Source organism: Coregonus lavaretus (genome assembly GCF_964263955.1).
Source record: "Coregonus lavaretus genome assembly, chromosome: 13".
NCBI lineage: Eukaryota > Metazoa > Chordata > Actinopteri > Salmoniformes > Salmonidae > Coregonus > Coregonus lavaretus.
In genome coordinates this window covers 25021348-25049006 of record NC_140000.1, presented here as the reverse complement: position 1 = coordinate 25049006, position 27659 = coordinate 25021348, and the positions used below count along the sequence as shown (strand labels likewise).

At 42.3% G+C, this 27659-nt stretch overlaps 2 protein-coding genes across 3 annotated transcripts in view; one reads left to right on the top strand and one right to left on the bottom strand.

Annotated features, from left to right (window-relative positions):
- The window catches only part of LOC311140695 (gamma-aminobutyric acid type B receptor subunit 1-like), a gene marked incomplete at its 3' end in the record, with an annotated part of 41316 nt that extends 26878 nt beyond the window's left edge, over positions 1-14438 (top strand). For both annotated transcript variants that reach the window (XM_084175878.1, XM_084175879.1), the window contains 12 exons: positions 22-267; positions 651-714; positions 2053-2130; positions 5167-5317; positions 5757-5889; positions 6277-6393; positions 7749-7856; positions 10035-10128; positions 10980-11107; positions 13115-13243; positions 13566-13709; positions 14148-14438. In XM_084175878.1, the coding sequence (XP_084032004.1) occupies positions 22-267; positions 651-714; positions 2053-2130; positions 5167-5317; positions 5757-5889; positions 6277-6393; positions 7749-7856; positions 10035-10128; positions 10980-11107; positions 13115-13243; positions 13566-13709; positions 14148-14438 (1683 nt within the window). The remainder of the gene's footprint in view (positions 1-21; positions 268-650; positions 715-2052; positions 2131-5166; positions 5318-5756; positions 5890-6276; positions 6394-7748; positions 7857-10034; positions 10129-10979; positions 11108-13114; positions 13244-13565; positions 13710-14147) is intronic.
- A 3450-nt stretch (positions 14439-17888) lies between these two features.
- LOC311140700 (tumor necrosis factor-like) lies at positions 17889-19826 on the bottom strand. Its single transcript, XM_084175884.1, has 4 exons — positions 19450-19826; positions 19312-19360; positions 19115-19174; positions 17889-18813 (listed from the first exon to the last, which is right to left on the bottom strand). The coding sequence occupies exons 1-4, from the start codon at positions 19666-19668 to the stop codon at positions 18374-18376; spliced, it is 768 nt and encodes a 255-aa protein (XP_084032010.1). The 5' UTR covers positions 19669-19826; the 3' UTR covers positions 17889-18373.
- Between the last annotated feature and the right edge of the window lie 7833 nt (positions 19827-27659).

The following is a 27659-nucleotide window of genomic DNA, read 5'->3' as shown; positions in this document are numbered from 1 at the left end:
CCCTATGTCTGGTCCAATCAGACCTCTCAGGAGTTCCTGGGGGCGTTGATGAACCGGCTGGGGGGTAAGAACCCGGAAGAGACGGGGGGCTTCCAGGAGGCCCCTCTAGCCTACGACGCTGTCTGGGCCTTGGCCCTGGCCCTGAACAAGACTGTGGCCCCTCTGAAGGCCAAAGGCCGCAGGCTGGAAGACTTCAACTACAACAACCATGACATCACAGCAGAGATCTACCGCGCCCTCAACACCAGCTCATTTGAAGGCGTGTCTGTGAGTACAGGAGGGAGGGTCATCCAGTAGCATATACCTGGGGCATGTTCATTAGGGCACACAATGTTCTAAAACATTTTGCAATGTAAAACGTAAATGAGTGTTTCTTATTATACAAGTCCAGGTAGTCCAACCCTGGTTGGAGGGTTAACACACCTCTGATTCAACTACTAAACTTATCATCAAGCCCTTGGTTAGTTGAATATGGTGTTTTAGCAATGGGTTGGAACAAAAGCCTGCATACCCTATTTATCCCAGGACCGGATTGAAGAACACTGCACAATAAATCGTACATATGTAATCTATTTATTGGCTCATTTAATAAGGCTAAATGGATGACAGTAGATTTCTGACTTGATGTAGCACTTCTTTTTCTCCTTCAGGGTCATGTGGTGTTTGATGCCCAGGGTTCCAGGATGGCTATGACCCTTATTGAGCAACTGCAAGGTAAAATCATCTATCACCATTTCAACCATATTTCAGCCTTTCCTTGTTCTGGACATCCTACAGTAGTTTTTCATTGACATTCTATTGCGGTGCGACTGAATGTCAGTCAGTCCAGTCATTGGTCAGGATCATGGCCGTCTGTTGACACTTAACTTCCTTTCCATCCATTCTCACTCGTGTCTATTTGAGAGCAAAGCATTTTTGCATGTGCAATTATAGGAACATGAAACATTTACATTACATTTACATCATTTAGCAGACGCTCTTATCCAGAGCGACTTACAAATTGGTGCATTCACCCTATAGCCAGTGGGATAACCACTTTACAAATGTTTTTTTTTTTTAGGGGGGGGGGGGGGGGGGGGGTGGTAGAAGGATTACTTTATCCTATCCCAGGTATTCCTTAAAGAGGTGGGGTTTCAAATGTCTCCGGAAGGTGGTGAGTGACTCCGCTGTCCTGGCGTCGTGAGGGAGCTTGTTCCACCATTGGGGTGCCAGAGCAGCGAACAGTTTTGACTGGGCTGAGCGGGAACTATGCTTCCGCAGAGGAAGGGGAGCCAGCAGGCCAGAGGTGGATGAACGCAATGCCCTCGTTTGGGTGTAGGGACTGATCAGAGCCTGAAGGTACAGAGGTGCCGATCCCCTCACAGCTCCATAGGCAAGCACCATGGTCTTGTAACAGATGCGAGCTTCAACTGGAAGCCAGTGGAGTGTGTGGAGCTAGTGGAGCTAGCTCCCTAAAGCTGTGCAGTTTGTTTCATTGTCCTATAATTGCACATGCAACATGTGTTGATTTATAAACGTGTGGAGTCAAGTCTTCAGTCTAATTGGAACAGGATTGAAGCTAAGGTGGCAAATTATTACTTTTCAGAGCCCTAATGGATGATCATCTTTTTCTTCCTGCATGCACTGGGTTGCATTTCGCATGCTACAGTGCTAGTGACGAGGTCGGGTAATTTGGTTTATACAATGAAAGCCCGACTTGAATTTGTGAATGATTCTGTTCTATTCAGTATTCATGGTTAAGGATGCCACATACTGTTTCTCTCACACTGTCTTTCTTTTCCTTTGGTAGCTCTAGATTGGTCCTTCTCTCTGTATAGTCTTTCTCTTTGTTCCACCTTCTCCTCTTTCCTTTTTCTGTCTATTTGTGGATTTGAAATTCTCTGCAATGCACTTCGATAGCCTTCTTTTCATAATGATGTAATCACATTTTCAAAGTGTCCTATTGTTTGTTGGAGTTCGAACCCATCATAACCCAAGGACATTATGTAGGCAGGAAAGAAAGATGATTTGAGAAGATGTGAATTGAAACTCTCTCTCCCTCTCGCTGTGTAGGGGGCAGTTATAAGAAGATTGGATACTACGACAGCTCTCAGAAGAATCTCTCCTGGTTCGGCAATGACGTGTGGATAGGTGAGGCGGAGTTGATTACATTGTCTTTGTCAGGCTTCCTGTGTATGTCTCTCTGTGTGTGTGACTGTCTCACTGTGAGTCATCTATGTAACTATCTATCTCTTTCCCCTCACATTAGAGCGACTGTTACGCCTTCTCTTTCTCGAAGCCTGAGCTGCCTCCATCCATAATTTCTATGTCAGACGAATCACCACTTCTGGCTTTAAAAGCAATCATTTGGACCCTGATCCTCCTTCACCCAGAATTAGTTTACACCCGCAGCCCAGTGACCAGACCATGGCAGTCAGGAAAGCCTGAACCCACCCACACTTTTTCACTTTGGGGGAAGTTCAACATCTAACACAGCCACAGAGCTTGACACAGAAATGCTATTACTGTTGATTTGCTTCAGCCACCAAGACAAATGTTGTAGTTCAGTTGTTTACTGGTCCAGCCCTCCCTTGAGAGGTGACACACTTGTGCCTGGGCTCAGACTTTCTGCACTGCTAATCAATCCTGCATGCTGGGAGCCCAGAGAGAGGGCACCGTTGTAGACTTTTAAGGAAATGATTTGTTGCCAAGGCTTAGCTTAGCCTCCAAGGGGAGCGGGGCCAATGGGCCCAATCAGAGAAGACTGCATGGTGACCTGTATCTATCTCTGTCCTTCACAAGGCTGACTTACTGTAGAGCTGAGTTTGGTGTTCTTACTGTTCTGTAGTGTGACAAGTGAGCTTGGTGTGGTGTAGGTTTAGGGAGGTGAGGATGGTTTGTTCCAGAGGTGATGGAGTGGAGTCTAGTTTTCTGGAGTTTGCTATAGAGGTGACAGAGTTGAGTTTAGTTGACCTAGACAGTCTTAGAAAAAAGGGTTCCTTTCAGCTGTCCCCATAGGATAACCCTTTTTGGTTACATGTAAAACCCTTTTTGGTTTCAAACATTTTGGGTTCCATGTAGAACCCTCTGTGGACAGCCGAAGAACCCTTTTAGATTCTAGATAGCACCTTTTTTTCTAAGAGTGTATAGTAACAGAGGTGAGTCTAGTTTACTGGAGAGTTACAGCCCAATGTGCAAAAACTGATTTAATTAACGTTGTTTCCACATCATTTCAACAACATCAACAAACATGACGTTGTTCTTGAGGTAACAGAGGTGAGTTTAGGTTGTTCTACAGGTAACGGAGGTGAGTTTAGTTTGTTCTTGAGGTGACGGAGGTACGTTTAATTTGTTCTTGAGGTGACAGAGGTGAGTTTAGTTTGCTGTAGAGTGACAGAGGTGAGTTTAGTTTGTTCTTGATGTAACAGAGGTACGTTTAGTTTGTTCTTGAGGTGACGGAGGTGAGTTTAGTTTGCTGTAGAGTGACAGAGGTGAGTTTAGTTTGTTCTACAGGTAACGGAGGTGAGTTTAGTTTGTTCTTGAGGTAACAGAGGTACGTTTAGTTTGTTCTTGAGGTGACGGAGGTGAGTTTAGTTTGTTCTACAGGTAACAGAGGTGAGTTTAGTTTGTTCTTGAGGTAATGGAGGTGAGTTTAGTTTGTTCTTGAGGTAACGGAGGTGAGTTTAGTTTGTTCTTGAGGTAACAGAGGTGAGTTTAGTTTGTTCTACAGGTAACAGAGGTGAGTTTAGTTTGTTCTTGAGGTAACAGAGGTGAGTTTAGTTTGTTCTACAGGTAACAGAGGTGAGTTTAGTTTGTTCTTGAGGTAACGGAGGTGAGTTTAGTTTGTTCTTGAGGTGACGGAGGTACGTTTAATTTGTTCTTGAGGTGACGGAGGTGAGTTTAGTTTGCTGTAGAGTGACAGAGGTGAGTTTAGTTTGTTCTTGATGTAACAGAGGTACGTTTAGTTTGTTCTTGAGGTGACGGAGGTGAGTTTAGTTTGCTGTAGAGTGACAGAGGTGAGTTTAGTTTGTTCTACAGGTAACGGAGGTGAGTTTAGTTTGTTCTTGAGGTAACAGAGGTACGTTTAGTTTGTTCTACAGGTAACAGAGGTGAGTTTAGTTTGCTGTAGAGTGGCAGAGGTGAATTGGGTCTGCTGTAGAGGTGATTGTTGTCAGTCTCTTAACTTAACTCTCCTGTTCTCCATTCTGTTTACCCCTTGTCGTCTTCCTCCCTCACTTTCTCGCTCTCTTCACGTTCGCCCCTAACAACCACGTCAGCTCAGCTTTCTTCCTAATCGCCGTGGCAACTGTTACAGAGCTCGGTCTCCATGGCAACACCCTGTCCTGATTCCTTGATCAAGGACGGAGGAAGGTTTAAACAGTGCAAACACACCAGCTGACAGGGCAGTGCTTTCTCTCTCTTCAATGCACACAAAAACACACACACATCTTCAAACAGCCGTCACTCTGTTCGCAGACAGGATGTCTCAGATGTCACTTCGGTGGTGTGATATCGCTGAAACCGTCAATGCAAATGTGGGCGCCCTGGTATTGTGACACCCCTGGGGCTCGACACTGTGTCACCCTCTTCCTGACATGGACACGTCACCACACACTGACACAAGTCCCCTGTCACTGTCACCGCCACTACTTAAGGACACAGTGACACCCACACTCTGAGCAGCTGTCAGGATCTGCAGGCAGGGCTGGATTTAGACAGACAAGAGGAAACACAGGGAAAACAGAGAGACAGATAAAGTCAGTCGCTGCACTTTCAACCATCCCCAACCTTGAATGAACCAATGCCTCTTTTTTGGTTACTTTTTAGTTATGCACATGTTTTCAGATAATTAGGGTGAACACTCTCAACTTCTGTACCTGGTTGGTCATTGAATTAAATCAGTGAGAGCAACACAATGTTGTATACCGGTTACTGTGCAAATTGATTGTGCCAATTTCATTTGATCCTTTAGGTTAATATCTGTAGAGGTTACTGAGCATAGTGCCCTCCCTGATTTTCAAATTCTGATTTTGATCTTAATTCAAAACATAGACTGTCCTTTTCTGAGTGACATCAAGTACAGTACAGTAGACAGGCCTAATCTGCCCTTTAAGGCATGGATGGACTAACCTCTGTCCTGCCTCTCTCTCTCTCTCTCTCTCTCTCTCTCTCTCTCTCTCTGTTCAGGCGCCGGGCCTCCGGCTGACTCGACAATAGTCATTGAGGAGTTTAGGTACCTCTCTCAGAAGCTGTTTGCTGCTGTGTCTGTCTTCGCTGGTCTGGGCATCCTGCTGGGCATCGTCTGTCTGACCTTCAACATCTACAACAGCAACGTCCGGTAAGATTATAACTTTATTTCTCCTCCAGAGGGAATTTATCTTGCACATTTAAGCAACACTTTGGCTAGAGCTAGCAATTCATCATCAACAATTCATCATCAACAATTCATCATCAATACTCATCATCATTGGCAATCACGCTGGGTCGAGTATGATTGTCCTCCTGGTGGGTCCTGCTTGTACTGTGGGCAAGTGATATTCACGTTTATGTGGACATATGTCATAACACTTGGCATAACTGTCTCCAATCTATGCAAAATGCCTTGTCACTTGGCATTCAGTGACAAAAGATGTAATGTTTATGACATTATTTTGATGCTGTTAGGACATATAGTTCTAATAAAGTGTTACCGACAGTGCATTTGAAACAGTCCCTTTGTGGGTTTTGTCTATATCCTCTGGCCTTTATTCATACCCTCTTTGTGTATGTTGTGCCAGGTACATCCAGAACTCCCAGCCCTACCTGAACAACATGACAGCAGTGGGCTGTATGATGGCCCTGGCTGCTGTGTTTCCCCTGGGGATCGACGGACACCACATCCACAGGTCCCAGTTCACTGTGGTCTGTCAGGTAACACAGCTAAAGCCATGGGGATGGGTTGTTGTCGCCATGTTCTAGTGCTAGAGTAGATGGATGTGCTCTGTAATGGCTTGTCAGGAGAAATTCTTTGTCACTCTGCCTCTCTCTATTTCTCGTATTCCTTATCTCTCTCCTTATTTTTCTTTCTCTCTCTCTCTCTCTCTCTCTCTCTCTCTCTCTCTCTCTCTCTCTCTCTCTCTCTCTCTCTCTCCCTCTCTCTCTCTCTCTCTCTCTCTCTCTCGCTCTCTCTCTCTTGTCTCTCATTATCAATTCAATTGTTGCTTTATTGCCATAACAAAAATTGCATTTGTATTGCCAAAGCATCAAAAAAGTACAATATTTAATCAACAAAATCTCCCTCTCTCCCTCTCTGTCTAGTTCCGTCTGTGGCTGCTCGGCCTGGGCTTCAGTCTGGCCTATGGCAGCATGTTCACCAAGATTTGGTGGGTACACAATCTCTTCACAAAGAAGGAGGAGAAGAAGGAGAAGAGGAAGGTAAGCCTTTGAGGAGGGCCGGAGGATGGAACGGGGAAGCTCCAGAGTCTACATTACTGAATGTGTGGTGCTGGCAGATAAAAAAATCCCCCTAAACTTTACAGTAAGGTTACATAAGCCGCTGGGAGATGTGCTTTGCTCTGCATGTTAAAGTATCTCGGTATATCCTCTACTGTGGGATATACTGCAGTAGAGTAGAGTAGAGTAGAGTAGAGTAGAGTACAGTACAGTACAGTACAGTACAGTACAGTAGAGTACAGTACAGTACAGTAGAGGAGAATAGAGTACAGTAGAGTAGAGTAGATTAGAGCAGAGTAGAATAGAGTACAGTACAGTACAGTAGAGTAGAGTAGCGTACGACAGGCTTGAAACAGAGACGGGAGTCACACAGACACACGTACGCGCACACAAATGCATGCGCACGCGCACACACACACACACACACAAACACACACACACACACACACACTCATACAGAGCGATACCGACACACACACACTCATACCCGTGATGCTCATACTATCAGCTTGATTACGTATGCACGACTTGCACGTGTGTCCTCTCTAAGATAGTGTGTCCTGAAGCTAGGGAGATACTGCAAGTGTGCGATGTGTTGTGGGAATTCTTCTAAGACCTAATCAGAAGAATGAGAGATTAAGCCATTATGGAATATTTATGAATATGTATGAGTATTAAAGTTCTATGTAGAAATCCAACCTTCGGGGGCTTTATTAGTTGAGCCAATGCAAGACGAATCAGATTGACTTTCAACTGTCTTTAATGGCCATGCAAGGGCAATTTGCCAAAGAGCTGTGAAAGTACTTTAAAAAGTTTCCAAGTCAGAATATGGCAAGACTAGTGAAGGCTGTCAAATCATTTCATGCACTTGGAGAGAAGAGGTGACAAGGGCTATGTAATACGGTTTGGTTATTGGGTGAACAGTTGCAGGGCTAGAAGGAAGCCAGAATGAAGTGATGGAAAATGAAGGAGCATGTTGTTGATTTTGCTCATATTATTTTGGGGCCACATTTCTTCTTGATATGTTACTCATTCAAAAAACACTGTCATGTTGTGCATATAGCATCCACTGCCTAGTAACTAGTCAAATAACATTATTGTCTAAATGCCAATTAATCTATGTGTGCTTTATTTAACCAGGGGAGCCCATTGACATATGAATATCTTTTTAAAGGGAGCTCTGATAACTTAAGTATTCTGTGCTGATACACATATACAATACTGTACTCGGTTGGCAGTTTATCTACTGTATGCTTGAACCCATTTATCCTTGTTTGTGGACTCACTGCATTGCCCTTGGTCCTTGGATTGTAATTGGTTCTCCTGTATCCCTGCAGCACCTGGAGCCATGGAAACTCTATGCAACAGTTGGAGTGTTACTAGCCATAGACGTCCTGTCACTCATGATTTGGCAGATTGTGGATCCTTTACACATCACAGTGGAGGTACAGTGACACTGTCATATCAGTCCTATACAGTGCCACAATACACCATAATGACAAAGTGAAAACATGTTTTTAGAATGTTTAGCAAATTTATTGAAAATGAAATACAGAAACATCTCATTTACATAAGTATTCACACCCCTGAGTCAATACTTTGTAGAAGCACCTTTGGCAGCGATTACAGCTGTGAGTCTTTCTGGGTACGTCTCTAAGAGCTTTCCACACCTGGATTGTGCAACATTTGCCCATGATTCTTTTCAAAATTCTTCAAGCTTTGTCAAATTGGTTGTTTATTATTGCTAGACATCCATTTTCAGGTCTAGCCATAGATTTTCAAGCAGATTTAACTCGGCCATTCAGAAACATTCACTGTCTTCTTGGAAAGCAATTCCAGTGTAGAGTTGGCCTTGTGTTTTAGGTTATTGTCCTGTTGAAAAGTGAATTCATCTCTCAGTGTCTGGTGGAAAAAATATTGAACCATGGTTTCCTCTAGGATTTTGCCTGTGCTTAGCTTCCATTTCTTTTTTATCCTGAAAAACTCCCCAGTCCTTAATGATTAGAAGCATACACATAACATGATGCAGCCACCACTATGCTTGAAAATATGGAGAGTGGTACTCAGTAATGTGTTGTATTGGATTTGCCCCAAACATAACACTTTGTATTCCTGAGTGGCGCAGTGGTCTAAGGCACTGCATCGCAGTGCTAACTGTGCCACTAGAGATCCTGGTTCGAATCCAGGCTCTGTCTTAACCGGCCGCGACCGGGAGTCTCATGGGCGGCGCACAATTGGCCCAGGGTAGGGGAGGGAATGGCCGGCAGGGATGTAGCTCAGTTGATAGAGCATGGCGTTTGCAACACCAGGGTTGTGGGTTCGATTCCCACGGGGGGCCAGTATAAAAAAAAAAATGTATTCACTAACTGTAAGTCGCTCTGGATAAGAGTGTCTGCTAAATGACGTAAATGTATTCAGGACAAAAGTTTAATTGCTTTGACACATTTTTTTCAGTATTACTTTAGTGCCTTGTTACCAACAGGATGCATGTTTTGGAATATTTTATATTCTGTACAGGCTTCCTTCTTTTCACTCTGTCAATTAGGTTAGTATTGTGGAGTAATAACATTGATGATCCATCCTCAGTTTTCTCCTATCACAGCCATTAAACTCTGTAACTGGTTTAAAGTCACCATTGGCCTCATGGTGAAATCCCTGAGTGATTTCCTTCCTCTCCGGCAACTGCGTGTGTTGTGACTGGGTGTATTGATACACCATCCAAGTGTAAGTTTATAACTTCACCATGCTCAAAGGGATATTCAGTGTCTGTTTTTTTTCATTTTTACCAATCTACCAATAGGTGCCCTTCTTTGTGAGGCATTGGAAAACCTCCCTGGTCTTTGTGGTTGAATCTGTGTTTGAAATTCAGTGCTCAACTGAGAGACCTTACAGATAATTGTATGTGTGGGGTACAGAGATGAGGTAGTCATTCAAAAATCATGTTAAACACACAGAGTGAGTCCATGCAACTTATTATGTGACTTGTTAAGCACATTTTTACTACTGAACTTATTTAGGCTTGCCATAAAAAAGGGGTTGAATACTTATTGACTCAAGATATTTCAGCTTTTCATTTTATATTAATTTGTAAACATTTCTTAAAACATAATTCCACTTTGACATCATGGGGTATTATGTGTAGGCCAGTGACCAAAAATCAAAATGTAATCAATTTTAAATTCAGGCTGTACACAACAAATTGTGGAAAAAGTCAAGGGGTGTGAATACTTTCTGAAGGCACTGTACTCTATGTGGTATTAGCTTTCGTATGTTAGCACTGTCACATTTGTCTGGTGTTCAACAAAATATTATTGCTTTGATGTCAGTCATCTTATTGTTCCTTGACTTTCTACTTGTCAGTTTTAAAGTTAATGAATTGCGGATATCACAACGGAATGTCTTTCACTCTCTCACGTTCTCTCTCACTTTCCCTCTCACTTCCTCTCTCCCTGTCTCTCTCTCTCCCTGTCTCTCTCTCTCCCTCTCTCTCTCTCTCTCTCTCTCTCTCTCTCTCTCTCTCTCTCTCTCTCTCTCTCTCTCTCTCTCTCTCTCTCTCTCTCTCTCTCTCTCTCTCTCTCTCTCTCTCTCTCTCACTTCCTCCCCCGTCCTCTCTCTCTGAGTAGAAGTTCACTAGGGAGGCCCCTAAAGGAGACTTGGATGTCCTGATTCAGCCCCTCCTGGAGCACTGCACCTCAGAGAAGATGAACACATGGCTCGGTATCCCGCCTCTATTCCCTACTCCTTCTGTCTTATCTGTACTTCTCTCTCTCACTCCCTCGTTCCCTCTCACTCCCTCAATCCCCAGTCCATTCATTGTAAATTAAACGCTCCTCGTATCTCAGCCCCCCACATTAGCTCTTTCTGTAATTATTTGGCCTTTTTTCACATTCTCTCTCTCTCTCTCTTATTCTGTCTCTCTGTTTCTCTCTCTCTCGCTCTCTTTTTTTGTCTGACCCCAGTTTTTCCTCCCCTCCTCTCACTCACTCTAGTCAGTCATCCCCTGCCTTTATCTTTCCCTCATATGCTTTCATTTTTATCTTCCCCTTTCATCTGTTTTTCTCTCACTATCGCCAGGCTCCCTCTCATCCTGACAGTGGCAGCACTTCTGAATGCATAATACTGTCAAATTCAAATAATATGGGTCACAAACTGTGCCATTGCCCCATAGCATTCCCTCTCTGTGCTATAAAAATATATTGTCACCCCACTGAGCGATGTAATGAAAGAACAATGGACACTTGGACAGAAGAAATAAAGGGGGAATATGCATTACCTTCAGTCAACTGCCTAACATCACTCCATCGTCTTCGCCTTCCATCTCTCTCTCTCTCTCTCTCTCTCTCTCTCTCTCTCTCTTTCTCTCTCTTTCTCTCTCGTTCTGTCTCTCTCTCCCACTTTCTCTCTCTATTGCTCTTTTTTCACATTCTCTCTCTCTCTCTCATTCTGTCTCTGTTTCTCTCTCTCTCTCTCTCTCTCTCTCTCTCTCTCTCTCTCTCACTCTCTCTCTCATTCTGTCTCTCTCTCCCACTTTCTCTCTCTCTCTCCCTCCCTCTCCCTCTCTCCACCAGGTGTAGTGTATGGCTACAAGGGACTGCTGCTGTTGCTGGGGATATTTCTGGCCTACGAGACCAAGTCTGTTTCCACAGAGAAGATCAATGACCATCGAGCCGTGGGGATGGCTATTTACAACGTGGCTGTGAGTCTCAACCGTCACAGGGGGAGTGCTCTGGTTTCCGCTCTGCATTTTAGGCAGTCCATTGAGCGAATGATCTCAAAGCAACAATTAACTATTGGTAGAAAGATAGCAGGGGCTAGACATGGTCTCTGTGTGGACATGAGATTCAATGATTCGTTAGTGCATAATGATGACATACTGCTAAGACTCGTTATTTCTGGTAAGCATGTGCTCATTAATTTATTTTTGGCGCTAAAGCAAAACATTAGTGCTATACTTAATCATTTGAATTTGATTTGAATCAGTGAATGATCATCACCAATAGAGGTATTTAAGCTTCACTTGAACTGATATAGCAGCGATAACATACAGTACCATTGCACCATCTAGGTGTTGCAAACAAGTAGCCATAGTCATTCAGTAACCCTCACACGGGTGTAATCCTCCTCACACAGGTGAGAACATCCATGAAATGTCTGGTAATGTAGGCTATTGCTGGAACAAACCACTGCTCTTATACAGGCAAAAATAGTTAACAACTGTAGCTTTAGCCTGGGTTTCTATTTTTGCTCAACAATGTGCAACATTTTTGTACTCTCTGAACAATGATTTACATAATTGCCGGAACTTGCCCAGATTCCCATCTCAAAACAGCTTCATGAGGAAGCAAAACACTCACGACTGCAAACCACCCACAGTTTTACATCTTTTCACTGCGCATTTGCTGTGGGGCGGTTATGCAATTATGAAATACATACAGTGGGGAAAAAAAGTATTTAGTCAGCCACCAATTGTGCAAGTTCTCCCACTTAAAAAGATGAGAGAGGCCTGTAATTTTCATCATAGGTACACGTCAACTATGACAAATCCCGAAAATCACATTGTAGGATTTTTTATGAATTTATTTGCAAATTATGGTGGAAAATAAGTATTTGGTCAATAACAAAAGTTTCTCAATACTTTGTTATATACCCTTTGTTGGCAATGACACAGGTCAAACGTTTTCTGTAAGTCTTCACAAGGTTTTCACACACTGTTGCTGGTATTTTGGCCCATTCCTCCATGCAGATCTCCTCTAGAGCAGTGATGTTTTGGGGCTGTCGCTGGACAACACAGACTTTCAACTCCCTCTTGCTTGTTTGTAGGTGACCAAACACTTATTTTCCACCATAATTTGCAAATAAATTCATAAAAAATCCTACAATGTGATTTTCTGGATTTTTTTTCCTCAATTTGTCTGTCATAGTTGACGTGTACCTATTATGAAAATTACAGGCCTCTCTCATCTTTTTAAGTGGGAGAACTTGCACAATTGGTGGCTGACTAAATACTTTTTTCCCCCACTGTACTGTCAATTTTTTTTACAAAGCAGAGGAAAGAACATTTAATTGATCAATCATTCAAATAGCTTGATGAAATCATTAAACACAGCTGCAGGTCCGGACAAAGGGAAAGCTTAGATGTTGATTTCATCATTTTGATTTAATTGTGTATATTTCGCGGTGTTATGCTCATAGATAAATGATACAATTCCCTACATAAATGGTGCCCCGTATGAGGAGAATCCTTTAAAATGTCAATATTTATTGTATCTAAAAAGGCGTCCTTGTTGGGAAGCTTTTGTAAGGCTTGCTATTGTGATGATGTGCCAGTATGGTACTGCTAACCTGCTACCTCATCTATAACTTTTTAATGATGTTTTCATATGGGGAACCTCGTTGGAATGATAAGCAGTTGCCAACCGCTTTTTTAGATCTTATTTCCCTCACTCGCCTCTCCCTTGATAGTTACCTCTTTGTTTCTCTCTCTCTCTCTCTCTCTCTCTCTCTCTCTCTCTCTCTCTCTCTCTCTCTCTCTCTCTCTCTCTCTCTCTCTCTCTCTCTCTCTCTCTCTCTCTCTCTCTCTCTCTCTCTCTCTCTCTCTCTCTCTCTCTCTCTCTCTCTCCCCTTCTCTTCCCTCTCTCATCCTCTCTATCCCCCCTTATTTCTTCCTCTCCTCTCCCACACTCTCTCCACCCCGTCTCTACAGGTGTTGTGCATGATCACGGCTCCCGTCACTATGATCCTCACGTCACAGCAGGACGCTTCCTTTGCCTTTGCCGCTCTGGCCATAGTGTTCTCTGTCTACATCACCCTGGTGGTGCTCTTTGTGCCCAAGGTACAGTATACTATATAGAATAGGCTTGTGTCCCAAGTGGCACCCTATTCCCTTTATAGTGTGTTACTTTTGACCAGGGCTCTGGTCAAAGTAGTGCACTATATAGGGAATAGGGTGCCATTTGGGACGTAGCCTAGGACTCTGAGTCATTTAGCAGCGGTACACTTTCCATTTTTATTGAACCACACGAAACTTGCATCAGCACTCGAAACAAAGTCTCAATACTTTCTTCAATGTTTAACATTTCCAAATTCACATATTTACAGAAAATGGTCTTCTCTGTCTCTCTGGCTGTGTAGAATAAAGTTATATTCTATTCTAGATGCGCAGGCTGATTACACGTGGTGAGTGGCAGTCGGAGCAGCAGGACACGCTGAAGACCGGCTCGTCCACCAACAACAACGATGAGGAGAAGTCTCGCCAGCTGGAGAGAGAGAACCGTGAGCTGCAGAAGATCATACAGGAGGTACAGTACTCACTTTTTGATGTACCTTAGCTATCAACAGAATCACAATACATCTAGATTTAAATATGTCTAATACGTATAAAATACATCTGAAATATTGGAACTAGTAACCAATCATTCAACCAATCTTTATCATACAGGTGGTACTACAATACACACTCACTTTGATACCTTCGCTATCAAAATATAATCAAAATGCATCTATTAAAATACATCTAATATGCCTTTTTTTAATCTGAATTATTTGACCTAGCAACCAACCAACCAATCTTTCCAATCATTCATTTTTTATTACCTTTAACTAAGAGATACATTTGGTTTGATTAATAAATGATGAATACATGTCTAATTCATTCTCAATTAATGCTTAATAAATGATTCCTCTTTACCCATGTGTGTTCTGTATTAATAAGACCTCTCCCTCTTCTGTGCTCTCAGAAAGAGCAGAGGGTATCGGAGCTCCGCAACCAGCTGGTTGAGAGACAGGCCCTGCGCAACCGACGACGGCCCTCATCCGGCACCAACCAGAACCACAGCACCCCGTCCCCGCCCTCTTCCCAGCCAGACCCCAAGTCTCTCCTGCCCCCTCCCGGTTACCCCAACCCCGCGTCGGACAATCACTCCTCCTTACCCCCCTCCTTCTCCAACTCCTCCAACCTGTACCAGGCGGACAGCAAAATAAGTCGCAACCACTGTCACAACAGCCAGATCCCCCTGCTTTACAAGTGAGGGGGTGGGGGGCGGGGCGGTAGAAGAGCCCAGAGCACACGGAGGAACGAACACACATGGAGGCACTGTGACTTTCACTTGTTATGGAAAAAGAGCACAAGCTACTGACATTGACAGAGTGAGAGGAGGCACACGATGACGGAGGGCTTTTCCTTTCACTACAGGCTACTGTGAGGAGAGCCACCCGGGTAACACCAGTCTGTCTCATTGTGTGAACCTGAAGCGCTTGTGACTAGTAATACGAGTTAGAGAATAAGAAACAAGCACATCCCAGATTAACCCTCAGTCTACTTGTGGAGACAGAAAATGGACAGATCTCCCTTTTTCACTCCTCCTCTTTCCTTCTTCCCTTTGTTTGTTTTCACGTTCTGTTGTGCAGATGTATCTAGGATCTCCGGGAGGGCTTTGTGTACTGTGTGTGTTTGCTACTTTTTGACTCCCGTATCTGCATATTTGTCTTCAGTTTGTTGAAATAGAGAAGCACATGGTAATTGATTAATATTGTTATTACATAATGTATGATATGTTATGTCATGGATTCAATGTTGTGCCCTATATTTAGTTCAATATTTTGGGGGGTAAAGGGGTGGAAACTGTTCAAATGCAATGAGAGTGGAAAAAACAGCACAGTTTCCCAGTGGATTCAATACGTTGGATTTCATATCAAAACACCATCTAAACTCAAAGTGCAAAGTTATCCTAACTGAAAGTGAAATGCCTACATTATAGCCATATACAGTAGAGGGTATTGGAATGGACACCCTCATTTTGGGACAATAGCAAGATTTTTGTGGATGTTTTGCTGTATACATATTCAAGTACAGCTTTGTATCTTCAATCACATTTTTGCTGTTGTATGCTCTTGAATATATGAAACCCATTTGATAAGAAAATAGTGTAATATGATATCTAGATTAATACGTTTTTTCATTGTATCATCCTTTTGAAAGTTTTCAATTGGACTTAAATTGATATGTTCCCACAATTTGAATTTTATTGGACACATCATAGATATTCAAAGGAAGCACACCCTACTGAAGACTTTAAATGGCATATTTATTATGCATTATTCTTCCAAGCCTTTTTATTTTGTTTGTCAATAACTCTGTTTTTCCCTAAAGACAATCTGAATATAAATGTAAATGTGAGTGTACATGCCTGTGACCCGTTGGTCTTATATTTGACATTTCTTTCGAATTTCCCCTCAGATTTTAGCTTTGTACAACTACATTTGTGAATGTGATGCCGAAGAATATATGTAACAGTATATGTAAAGGATTCTGACATGCTTATACAACAGTTAATATATATGTACAATCTCATTCATTAGCAATTCGTCAAAATGTATGAAGCGATGATATAACACAGCTTTATTGGCAAGTAACGTAAGTGACGTTACTTTGCCAAATAGCATTATCTCATGTTGCACTATAGTTCAAGACAAAACAATGTTTCAGGTCATGATTTTGTTGCCGTTCTAATAACATACTGTAGCTCAGGGTATAGGAAAGTGAGAGATACAATCTCTCCATAGGAAGTTATTGGATGAAATAGTCAATATTTATTAACTGTACATGGATGAGATTGTGTAATATATGTATGCGAAGATTATTTAGAGAAATATACTCTTGCACATGTATGAATATACACTGAGTGTACAAAAACATTAGGAACACCTTCCTAATATTGAGTTGCAGCCCCTTTTGCCCCCAGAACAGCCTCAATTAATTGGGGCATGGCCTACAAGGTGTTGAAAGCATTCCACAGGGATGCTGGCCCATGTGGACTCCAATGCTTCCCACAGTTGTGTCAAGTTGACTGGATGTCCTTTGGGTGGTGGACCATTCTTGATACACACAGGAAACTGTTGTGAAAAACCCGGAGCGTTGCAGTTCTTGACACACTGAAACTGGTGTGCCTGGCACCTACTACCATACCCTGTTCAAAGGCACTTAAATCTTTTGTCTTGCCCATTCACCCACTGAATAGGCACATATACACAATCCTTCTCTCAATTGTCTCAAGGCTTGAAAATCCTTCTTTAACCTGTCTCCTCCCCTTCATCCACACTGATTGAAGTGGATTTAACAGGTGGCATCAATAAGGGATCATAGCTTTCACCTGGGTTCACTTGTTCAGTCTATGTCATGGAAAGAGCAGGTGTTCCTAATGTTTTGTAAACCCAGTGTATATAACTGGATTTGAAGATATTTGTATACACTATATTTACAATTTTAAATGTTGATATATTTCAGATTATATGTATTCAAATATATGGATATCATAGTAAAAGAAACCCATTGTTTTTCACTGAATAGATGTTTCATGTTATGTGTTCAATTTGACTAATAATTAATATAATTTCATGTAAACAACCTCATATACCCTGAAATACGACAAAACACTTCATTATACTTTGAATGGGTATTTTATGACAGACAATATGTGGTATCATAACCATGTCCAAAGGGACAAGCATGTTACACCCAGCTGTTTTAACCACTAGATGTCACCATCAGTTAATGACACCCAAGGGATTCTGTTGTTTATTAATCTAGAATCTACATTCATATTGAACGATAGCCCTCCCAGGATTAAAAGTAATTTCAGTCCCATTACTAAGAGCCTCTGTGTCAATCATACAATGTGCTTCCACTTCATAATTTTTTGACCTATTAACCAATGGGTATTGGTGTCATTTCTTATCAAAAGGCATTATGAACAGAAGGATTGAGATCATAATATGAGCTGAAAGTGAAAGGCAGACATACATGTTACACAACAGCCAGCTGCAAAGGGTCATGGGAAATGACTACCTCATCTTAAAAATATGTTTGTGGGACAAACACATTTTCTCATGCACATACAGTATTTCAGCTCAGATGTTTACAGTCCCCCCACCCACCTGACTGAAGACCTATGATGCTGTCGAGGAGGAGGAGGAGGAGGAGGAGGAGGAGGAGGAGGAGGAGGAGGAGGAGGAGGAGGAGGAGGACGACGAAGAAGGACAGTGGGGGAATCCCCAGGCATGGCTTGAGGCATATGTGTGTCCTCTCACCTGACACAGCAGAAAAAGAAGCAGGAAGGGAATTTCCCTTGTTTTGGTCTGACCTCATTGTGGAGGCATTTTGTATTACCATTTCTGGTGCAACGCTGCTCAAGAACAGATTTAGGGCTTTATTCAATCTGCATTGCAGAAGTTCAGGTTTACAGCGTGATTGAAATTTAAAGGCAATGTTCCTGCTTTAGCGGAGACTGCATTCACGGTAAACGCTGCATATGTCGTCTCAATCTGAAATTACCTTTAGATTTCTATCATGGAATCTAAAACGCTTAAACTTTACAGAATGAATAGAGCCTTAGTGTTCATTTACTGTCCAGACTCCCACCCCCCGGCCCCACCCCCTCCAAACTGCATAATTCAATATAACCAAACTTTGAGTCTCCTAAAGTTGAGAACATTTGGAATTTAATACAGTTGATTCAAGCACACTGAATAGCTAACAAATACAACACACACGATCACATTTAAATAGACATGTCAATACATTAAATTAAATAACTTAATATTGTAGAAATGTATTCTGATAGGCCTAGTATAGGCTACTGCCAGGCTTATGTGAATCAAAATAATGTATACTTCTCCACAGTAGCCTACTGTATTGTCATATAAATAGTAAATATAAAAATACAAAAAAGTTAATATAAATAAAGCCATAATATTATTTGGTGCATAATCTATAATATGAGAATGGACAATCATCATGTATGGACAAACAATTATATAATTTCTCAAACTGTTGCAGTTTACAAAATAACCATTAAGATTAGACCTATCTCCATTGCTCAGTCACCATAAAATTGCAACAACAAAATAAGAGCTTTAACATAAAACTGTTTTAACAAATATTAATCTCTGCCCTACCTCGCTCTCATCATAGTGCAAACACACCGAAAAAGTTCTTGCCCTGCTCTGACTCCACATTGGTCAGTCGATTGGTCTCAGTCCACAGTTTGTCCCCTTCATTCAGCTGAAACACCGCACCAAGGTAAACTGCATTGTACCAGCCCTCGCCGATATTGGACTCAGCATCACCGTAGTTTCGTTGACAAACTGACCTTACCCCGCTAAGAAGATTAGCGTTATCCCCGATGGAGTCCGAATAGCGCCAAATAACGTGACTCAGAGGAGTGGTTTGTTCGCCCGGGCCGTTGCACTTGATCCTGAATGAAGCCTGGCTGTAAACAAAGAAGAGCCCAGTCTGCGGGATGAGGATTTGGTTCCCTTGTAGCTCGAACCCACCCTGGGAAAAGGCCTGGCCGTCATCCTTTCTCCACTGTACTGTGTCAGCGGTAACATTAGGATTGTATTCACCTGGCAGTAGAGGGAAGAAAGGCCCATTGTTACAACTTTGAGGCCCCAGGGTCCGGCTGGTAGCTATTTTTTCTTACAAAGCTCTCGTCAATTTACTCTGGTGGCAACAAGAGACAAGCTAATGATTAAGCAACTTCCTTGCTTCCTTGGGTTGTGGTTTAATCTTTGTCAATGGGGATGTTTAAAAAGAATCCCCTAGCTTCTACAATGAAGGACACTAAGACATACTAGCTCACTAGAAATGTTTTAACCTTCAAAAGACACAGTCCAGGCTGGCTGCAAAACGCTATAGGCCACTCACCCTCTAAATGGATGGCTGCTTTTGCATTGCCGGCAATCTGCTTCAACGTATGGTGGGTATCTGAGGGAGAGAAACCTATTAGTCACGAATAACACAAGCAAAAACCATGATGTTGCCTACAACCGTAACCTTTGATTAAAGCTATTACAGTGAGAAGAAATTAAATGAAAAGGGGCATCTGTCAATCAAATAATCACCTTTTGCCCCAATGAGTTTCTCCAGCCGAGGCTCCATTTCGTCCTGCATCTATGAGATAAACCAAGAGGATGTTAGTTGATTGTACGGTCCTCTATTTCAGAAATGTGTTAAATATCGTCCCCATTAGAGTTCCTTACCATTGCCAGTCTTCCATGCTGACCCCACGCAAAGAGCAGGGCTGCTGCCGCACATAAAGCCACTACTAAGAGGATCCCACACAGCCTCCATAACCAACCTCTGGAGGCCTTTCTCTCAGCAACAGCTGTCACCGTTGTCTTGTACACAGGGCCACTGTCCACAAGGCTATTTTCAAGGCCCCTCTCCATGTCTCCAGGTGTCATCACATACCCCTCCATACTGTTGTTGAATGAGGTTCAAACTCTTGACTCTTGGTGGCAGTGGAAAAGTCTAGCGACTGAATATTTGCCCGAATATCTCCTAAATATCTTCTTTGTTTTTACAGAGTTGTAGCTTAATATGTGTCCTGTGTTTTGCTCGTTCATTAGAATGTACTTCTGCCAGAAGCCCTGTCGTTTTTATGCTCTGCCTGCTACTGGTACAAACGGGGAAACTCCAGTGATGTCACCCAGTGAGCATAGCAGAGTTGCAGCAGCAAACTGGCTGTGGAGAGATGGTTATGGTTCAAAGGAAAATAAAATCCACAGAACAGCTCTGCCAAACTGGGATTCCAATGGTAGGTGTGGTTGCAGGATGGGGTTAAGGCAAAACCAGACATTCAACTTGAAAGTGAATTTCTTGTGCAACGATGTAGTTTTTCTATTTGTTAACCAGAATGTACAGTAACTACTCAGCTATATATTGAAACTGCACTTACAAAACAATGAATTCTCAGTAAGTCACACGTGTAGTCATTGTGTAATTACACAATGCATTTGAATACCATTAAACTCCACAGTATCTTTGCTACTTAATGTAAAGTGTAGCAAAGCCACTTACAGTATCTTGACTTGAACATTAGATTGTGATTTTTATTCAGTCTCATTCACCAGCTGTTTGTAACGCTATATGTCTAGTAATAGTCGTACATTTGAAATAGTGAACAATTATGATATTTATTGATTACATAAATATCAGTTGTTAATAACTGGATGTAAAATAAATGCTTATATACCTACACAATCACAATACATTTGAGGGTATACAAGGCCAAGCTCAGAAGAAACAATAAACACCCAAGGAAAACTTGTAAATATCCCTCTTTTTGTTTCAGAACTGGTTTCTGACATAACCCTTTCCAAACCACCAAACAGGTTTTTGACGTTTCTTTATTGACCTAATCTGGCTTCCTTATTTCACTGCCCTCCCTGACTGGTTGAGCGAGTTTGGAGCATAACACGTTTTATTTGTGGGATTTCCATCACCCATACACTACCTGATCTGAGTTTTGTTTGCAAAATGTTTCATCATCTAATTTATGTTTCTGTTAAATTAATGATAAAAGAAAAAATCACTTTGTGATAAACAAGCACTGTATACCTTTAAAACATGGTTAAAACTATAATTTTGATATCATACTGTAGATGGTCAGTCTTTGCATCCATAGCACTGTCTATGAATTTGAGAGTGGTTACATTTAAGTTTGAATTATCTGTTGTTTCTTGCTTTCTTTTTTATTCATTTTTTTTTGGTAAAGTGTATTGAGGCTTTTGTTAAATGCACTTTAAATAAACTGTGATTTGATGATTTACATTTCTCCAGCCCCATCCCTTGGCTGTCTACCAAAACAAGTGGCTGGGGTGACCAGACCGAGCCACAGACAGCAGCTTCAATGTAGTGTATCGGGGCAATGTATCACCGCTGGTAAAGGTAGCTTGTCACGTAACACTGTTTTACATGCACTGTGTCACTGTTTCCTTACGTATTCTTATGTGCAAATACAAGCAATATAGGTATGACCATCAGGGAAGCTTGGAGTATTGTCACAGTGTTTTATGTACTGTCATTCTGTCATAATACTTGAGAACTGAAATCTCACCTATGATTAATCTCTCAGATTGATTGATTTATTCCTACGTTAGTGTGTAGCAATGTTTCCAAGACTATTCCTACCAGCAAATACACGCCAACCGCAAGATCTTGGCAAGAGCAGGGAAGCAATTGATAATAGTTCAGGGGTCAGCTGAAATATAACACAGACACCTCTCATTCTGAATTCTATGGAGGAAAGAAAGAAACCTTTTCATTGTGAGGAACATAAGTATTGTGATAAAGGGAAGAAACATCTACCTGAGACTTCATATCTCAATGCCCTTCTCTCTGCCCTATTAGCAATACCGTCACCTAAATCCTTCCACCCCTCTCTGTAGCAGGGCCATGGTCCAACCCTTCCTCTCTTTGAAGGTTCAACATTACCCACCACTTTCTCTGGCCCTCAAATACTTTGTGGTGGCAGGTAGCCTAGCAGTTAAGAGCGTTTGACCAGTAACAGAAAGGTTGCTGGTTTGAATCCCAGAGCAGACTAGGTGATAAATCTGTCGATGTGCCCTTAAGCATGGCACTTAACCCTAGTTGCTCTGAATAAGCATGTCTGCTAAATGACTAAAATGGAAAAAGCCTCCCATCCCCCTTTAAGTAATGATGTATCTGGCCCTACATTGGATTCATCTATCTGTAACTGATAGGATTCAAAGCTGGGTCTCCTGCCAGAACAGTGTATTAGCCTTACTAGTCTAGGCATTGGCTTGGGGTCACAGGGTTCAAGTCTCAGGCAAGTTTAGGGCTCATCATCACGTGGACCTTGGTCACAGAACCAACTGGATATTTCATGTCCAGCCAAGTTACCTCAGGGATTACTTCTAGGAACAGAGAAGTAGGCTTTTTCTAGGTATTTGAACCAGGTATCTGAACCAGGTAGTGACACACTCTTAGAGGTGTAAGAGGGGTGATTCATTCTGTTTCATTTCCCATTGTCTGAAAGAGCAATTGGGTCATTGTTGTTATTACCTGTACATGACCTGAGGCTGTACATGACCTATTACCTAGTTCATGTCTCCTTGTGGCCGCCCACAGGATAGTATCCAGTCCAGGGGTATAGTGGTTTTCCTGTCCAGTGATCAATATGGCTACTGAGATCTGTAAATTCGATGAATAACTTATGTTACTGTTTGCCTCATGGACATCACCATTTCTTGTGCATTTGTAACTTGACATGGATTCATATACTTGAAATAAAGTATTGCTGACAGAAAATATATATTTAACTTCTGATCTTAATTTGAGATCTGCTTATGTAAATTAACCCTGAAGTTCTATTTGTGTTATCTCTCTCCCAGTTCCTACACTCTTTGCCACCTGCTTCCACCTTCCTGAGAAAGCACATTTTCTAACATCAAAATTTGGATTATTTTTAGTAGTTAAATGCAGATCATGTCATGAGGTAAGCAGAAAGATAATAAATTGCGGCCCACACACTCAAATATTCCAACATATAATGTGACCTTGTTGTATACAGAAACAGTCAAGCACCCTGGCTAGCAGTTAGCACAGTACATTAAGTAGTTGTAGTGGATGATAGTGTCAGTGATTTGCAATCAGGGTAGGCAGGGTAGGCAGTGCTTACCCTTTAATAATCTAATAAAAAAAAAGCTATTATGAAAAGCCAAATAAAAAATACAATTATATATATTTTTAACTGCATTCTTTTTTGTTATCTAATGTTTTTTCTCAATGATTCTGGTGATTTCTATGCTCAAAATCTCAAAATGTGCTAAAACTACATCAAAACATCAGGAAATGTGCCAGAGTATAACCCTAACCCTAACCCATCCATTCAAATCCATTCAAATCATTGACAAGCGCGGCTGTTCCTGACTCCAGTCACTGTTGATGGACAGGGTCAGCATAGGCCTCACTGCTTTGCCTAGCTTTCATTTTTTGCATTGAGTGGATTTCATATTTTGCACATGCGTATTGCCTAAGCATGTTGTGTAGTGTGGGTAAGCCTGGGGTAAGCTGTACACAATTGGGCGTGTCTACAATATTTGGCTCTCGCATACGTTCAACTGAACGAATCTAGCTAGCAAGCAAATACAACCTGACAAACGAACACTATACTGCACCTCAAACAATTTTCCAAGTTGGATTTCTAAGGAAAACTTGGTAAAATTCAGAGAGGGAGACCAACACCTGCGCTCCCTGACCTTCATCAGAAGAAGGGACAGAAAGTCATCGGATCGGGGCAAAGACACGCTGCTGATGGCCTCTGGATATGATACCTGGCTGTCAAAGGCATCAACCGGCTTTCTGCTGTTGGTCTATAGGGAGATTTTCAGCTAAACTGAGGCACTCTTTCGTGTTCTGCAGAATAAAATATTGGACATGGGGTTCTACTGTGCACATATCAGTAACACAATCAAAGTTGTGGATGCCCGGAGACAAGAGTTTGACACTTTCTATGATCGGTTTGAGGAGAAATGCACCACACTCGGCCTGACAGACACAGCAAACCGGAGCAGACAGCCGGTGAGAGGAGAGGAATGTTTTACAAACTTTTGGACAATATCAGTATTCAAATGAAAGCCAGGTATGATCATTTTGTCATCCTTGGCCCTCATGTCAATCGAGACTGAGAGCATTTTCAAACTCAAAAATAATAAAGAATACTTCTACAATGCTGTCACTGAGAGGTTTACCCTGAAGGACAGATGAATGGACTTCCTTTACATGTAAAGGTAGGCTGAAATGCATTTTCCTTATCAATTTGCGGGTTAGTCTACTGTTAAATTAACATGAGAATAGACAACATCCCTTTGATGCAATACTGTGTCTCATGGTCCTCACATGATTGAAGGACAGGCTCATCATTTGTATTGTCATGTGGTTCATTCATATGATCTGTCTGTAGATAAACTAATTTCAACTACTCGGAATGTAACTGTACCTTAGAAAAGAAAAGCAGGAAGTAGGTCCTGAAAACAGGAGTTGAGAGAAAAAATGCTCAGGAGGGAAACCACAACAATAAGGAAGTGAATCTACTATTGTTTTGATTCTGACTACAGAATATCCCTGTATTGCAGATCAGCAAGGACATCACTTTATTTCGTCACCAAACCTGATTGAAATGATTTCATCATTCTTTCAATCAGGAGGGATGAAGGTAGATTTTGTTCATTTCAGACGATGGTGAGTATACTCCTGTGCTTTAGGACATGGATGAAAGGAGAGCTTTCGTAAAGGGAACGTTTTGAATGTTGCCAGAACGTCCTGTAGAAAATGTTTGCATAAAGACTAGTAAGGGATTTAAAGACCAGTGTAGTCCCATCTGGACTACAGCGAGTGGCAGAGGTCCAGACGGGAGAAGGCAAGTGCCTGCATTAGGTCCTGCGCCGCTTCCTGTGTGAGGTAGGGTCAAACTCTACAGATGTTGTAGAGCATGAACTTGCAGGAATGAGTCACTGCTTTGATGTTTGCAGAGAACGACAGGGTGTTGTCCAGGGTCACGCCAAGGTTCTTTGCATTCTGAGAGGGGGACACCGTGAATGTCCTGAGGACGTCCCCTGTTACCTGGGGTTACTGTATAGTCCAGGACAGGTTTAAGATTAAAATCTACACAGGGAGTTTCTAAGTGGTATACAGTAGCTTCTAATGTACAACTGCCAAATCAATCTATACATGTACATTTGACATTTTAGTAATTTAGCAGATGCTCTTATCCAGAGCGACTTACAGCTAGTGCATTCATCTTAAGATACAGTAGCTAGTGGGAGAACCACATATCTTAGTCATAGTAAGTACATTTTTCCTCAGTAATGAATCTTTCAGCAAAGTCATTGCTAGTAGGCAGGAAAAAGTCAAGTGGAAGTGTTAGTTCATGAAGGGATTGCTGTTGGATTATTTAAGATACTCTTTGAAGAGGTAGGGTTTCAGATGTTTTCGGAAGATGGGCAGGGACTCTGCTGTCCTAGCTTCAGGTGGAAGCTGGTTCCACAATTAGGGTGCCAAGACAGAGAACAGTTTTGACTGGGCTGAGCAGGAGCTGCCCTCCAGTAGGCCAAGAGACCAGAGGTGACATAATGGACTACTCAGGTTGGGGTGTAGGGTTTGAGCATAGCCTGAAGGTAGGGAGGGGTAATTCCACTTGCTGCTCCATAGTCAAGTACCATGGTCTTGAAGTGGACATGAGCTTCGACTGCTTGCCAGTGGAGTGTGCGGAGGAACTGGGTGACATGGGAGAACTTGGGAAGGTTGAACACCAGGCGGGCTGCGGCATTCTGGATTAATTGCAGTAGTTTGATGGCACAAGTGGGGAGCACAGCCAACAGCGAGTGGCAGTAGTCCAGACGGGAGAAGGCAAGTGCCTGGATTAGGACCTGGGTCATACTCTACGGATGTTGTAGAGGATGAACTTGCAGGAGCTAATCACTGCTTTGATGTTTGCAGAGAACGACAGGGTGTTGTCTAGGGTCACATCAAGGTTCTATGCACTCTGAGAGGGGGACACCGTGGAGTTGTCAACCGTGATGGAGAGGCCCTGGAGCGGGCAGGCCTTCCTCGGGAGGAAGAGCAGCTCCGTCTTGTTGAGGTTGAGCTTGAGGTGGTGGGCCGACATCCAAGCTAAAATATCTGCCAGGCCCACAGAGATGTGTGTCGCCACCTGGGTGTCAGAAGGGGGAGAAAAATAGTTGAGTGTCATCTGCATAGCAATGATAGTAGACAGTACGGTGCGTGGGTAAAATCACTGGGAAAGCCATGCCAGAAAAGAAAAAAAACATATTACAACCTATGTGTTGTGATAATTGCGTTGTTTTCTCTATAACCTGTTAGCTCATATACCTTGTGACTGTGATATACAGTGCATTCGGAAAGTATTCAGACCCCTTGACTTTTTTCGACATTTTGTTACGTTACAGCCTTATTCTGAAATTGATTTTTTTAAAATATATCCTGTCTCGTAAATAAGGTATTTCTGAAAACCTGTTTTCGCTTTGTCATTATGGGGTGTTGTGTGTAGATTGATAAGGAAAACAATTAATTGAATCAATTTTAGACTAAGGCTGTAACGTAACAAAATGTGGAAAAAGGGAAGGGGTTTGAATACTTTCTGAATACGCTGTATAGGCCGAGACAATAAGAATACACAGTGGCAGAATAAATTCAACCACACCTTTGTTTTATCACAAAACTGGAGAGCAACATCTGTCAGGTGAAGTCCAGAAAGCATATTGCATGTAACTAACAGTTACATGACCTACAGCATGGTCAAGCAAGTTAATGTTTCCAACATGTTCGTCTACTAAACAACTATTGATTTAAAACCAAGGAGAGTTACTGCAAGTCGTAAAGAAAACAGGAGCTGCCTCCACTATTCCAGCACCATTTCAACTTCAACATTATCAAATCACCTATGCTTAGTCTAATACAGAGACAACTAAAAGATACCAAAAACTATTCAATCCAATCAACGTAAGCTAAATATGATGTGGCTGTCCATGGTTCTGATTTCTGTGTGTACGTGTACGTGTGTGTTTGTGTGTGTGTGTGTGTGTGTGCGTGTTCGTGCAGTAGAAAAAACATGTTGACACCTTACTTGTAGTGAAACGCCAATGCCATCCACCTCTCTTTAATTTTGACGAAACGGTGTATCACTCTGTCATACAGTACATGCTTTCAAATATTTGCTCGCTTCCTTTCATGGGCAACGTTAGCTAGTTAACATTAGGCTTCTACATCTAGCTACATATTGAACTTCCATCCTCTCAGGCCAGGGGCGCAATGTATGAATTTATGGTTGGACCAGAATTTCTGTTATAATCATTGGCCAGTACGAATAATTAAGTAAAACTACAAGTCCAAATCCCTATCTCCATCCATGGCTAATTTAAGAAAGGGCCAATTTTAGCTAGCTAGCTAGCCACCGGAGGACTACAACACAATTTCCGTCAATGACGTATGCTCTCGATGCAATGTGATTGGAGTGAAGCCAGGACCATTCACAGTTGAGCTCGTTCAGTTTAGCTCAACGCTGATTGGCTATTATTTTCTTTTTAAAACGATCAGGGGAGGCCAAATGCTCGCTGGTTTCCCTTGCATTTTTTGGGGGAAGCTTGGCTTCCCTTAGCATCCATGAATACACGCCACTGATAGGAGTGACCATATGATGGAGCGGAGTGACTTGGTGTATAGAGGAGGAGAGGGCCTTGAACTGAGTCCTGGGGGACACCAGTAGTGAGAGTATGTGGTGCAGACACAGATCCTCTCCACGTCACTTGGTAGGAGCGGCCTGCCAGGTAGGATGCAATCGAATAGTGTGCAGAGCCTGAGACACCCAGCCCAGACAGGGTTAGGGAAGGTTGAATACATTAGCGGATATGTGAAAAGTGTGAACAAC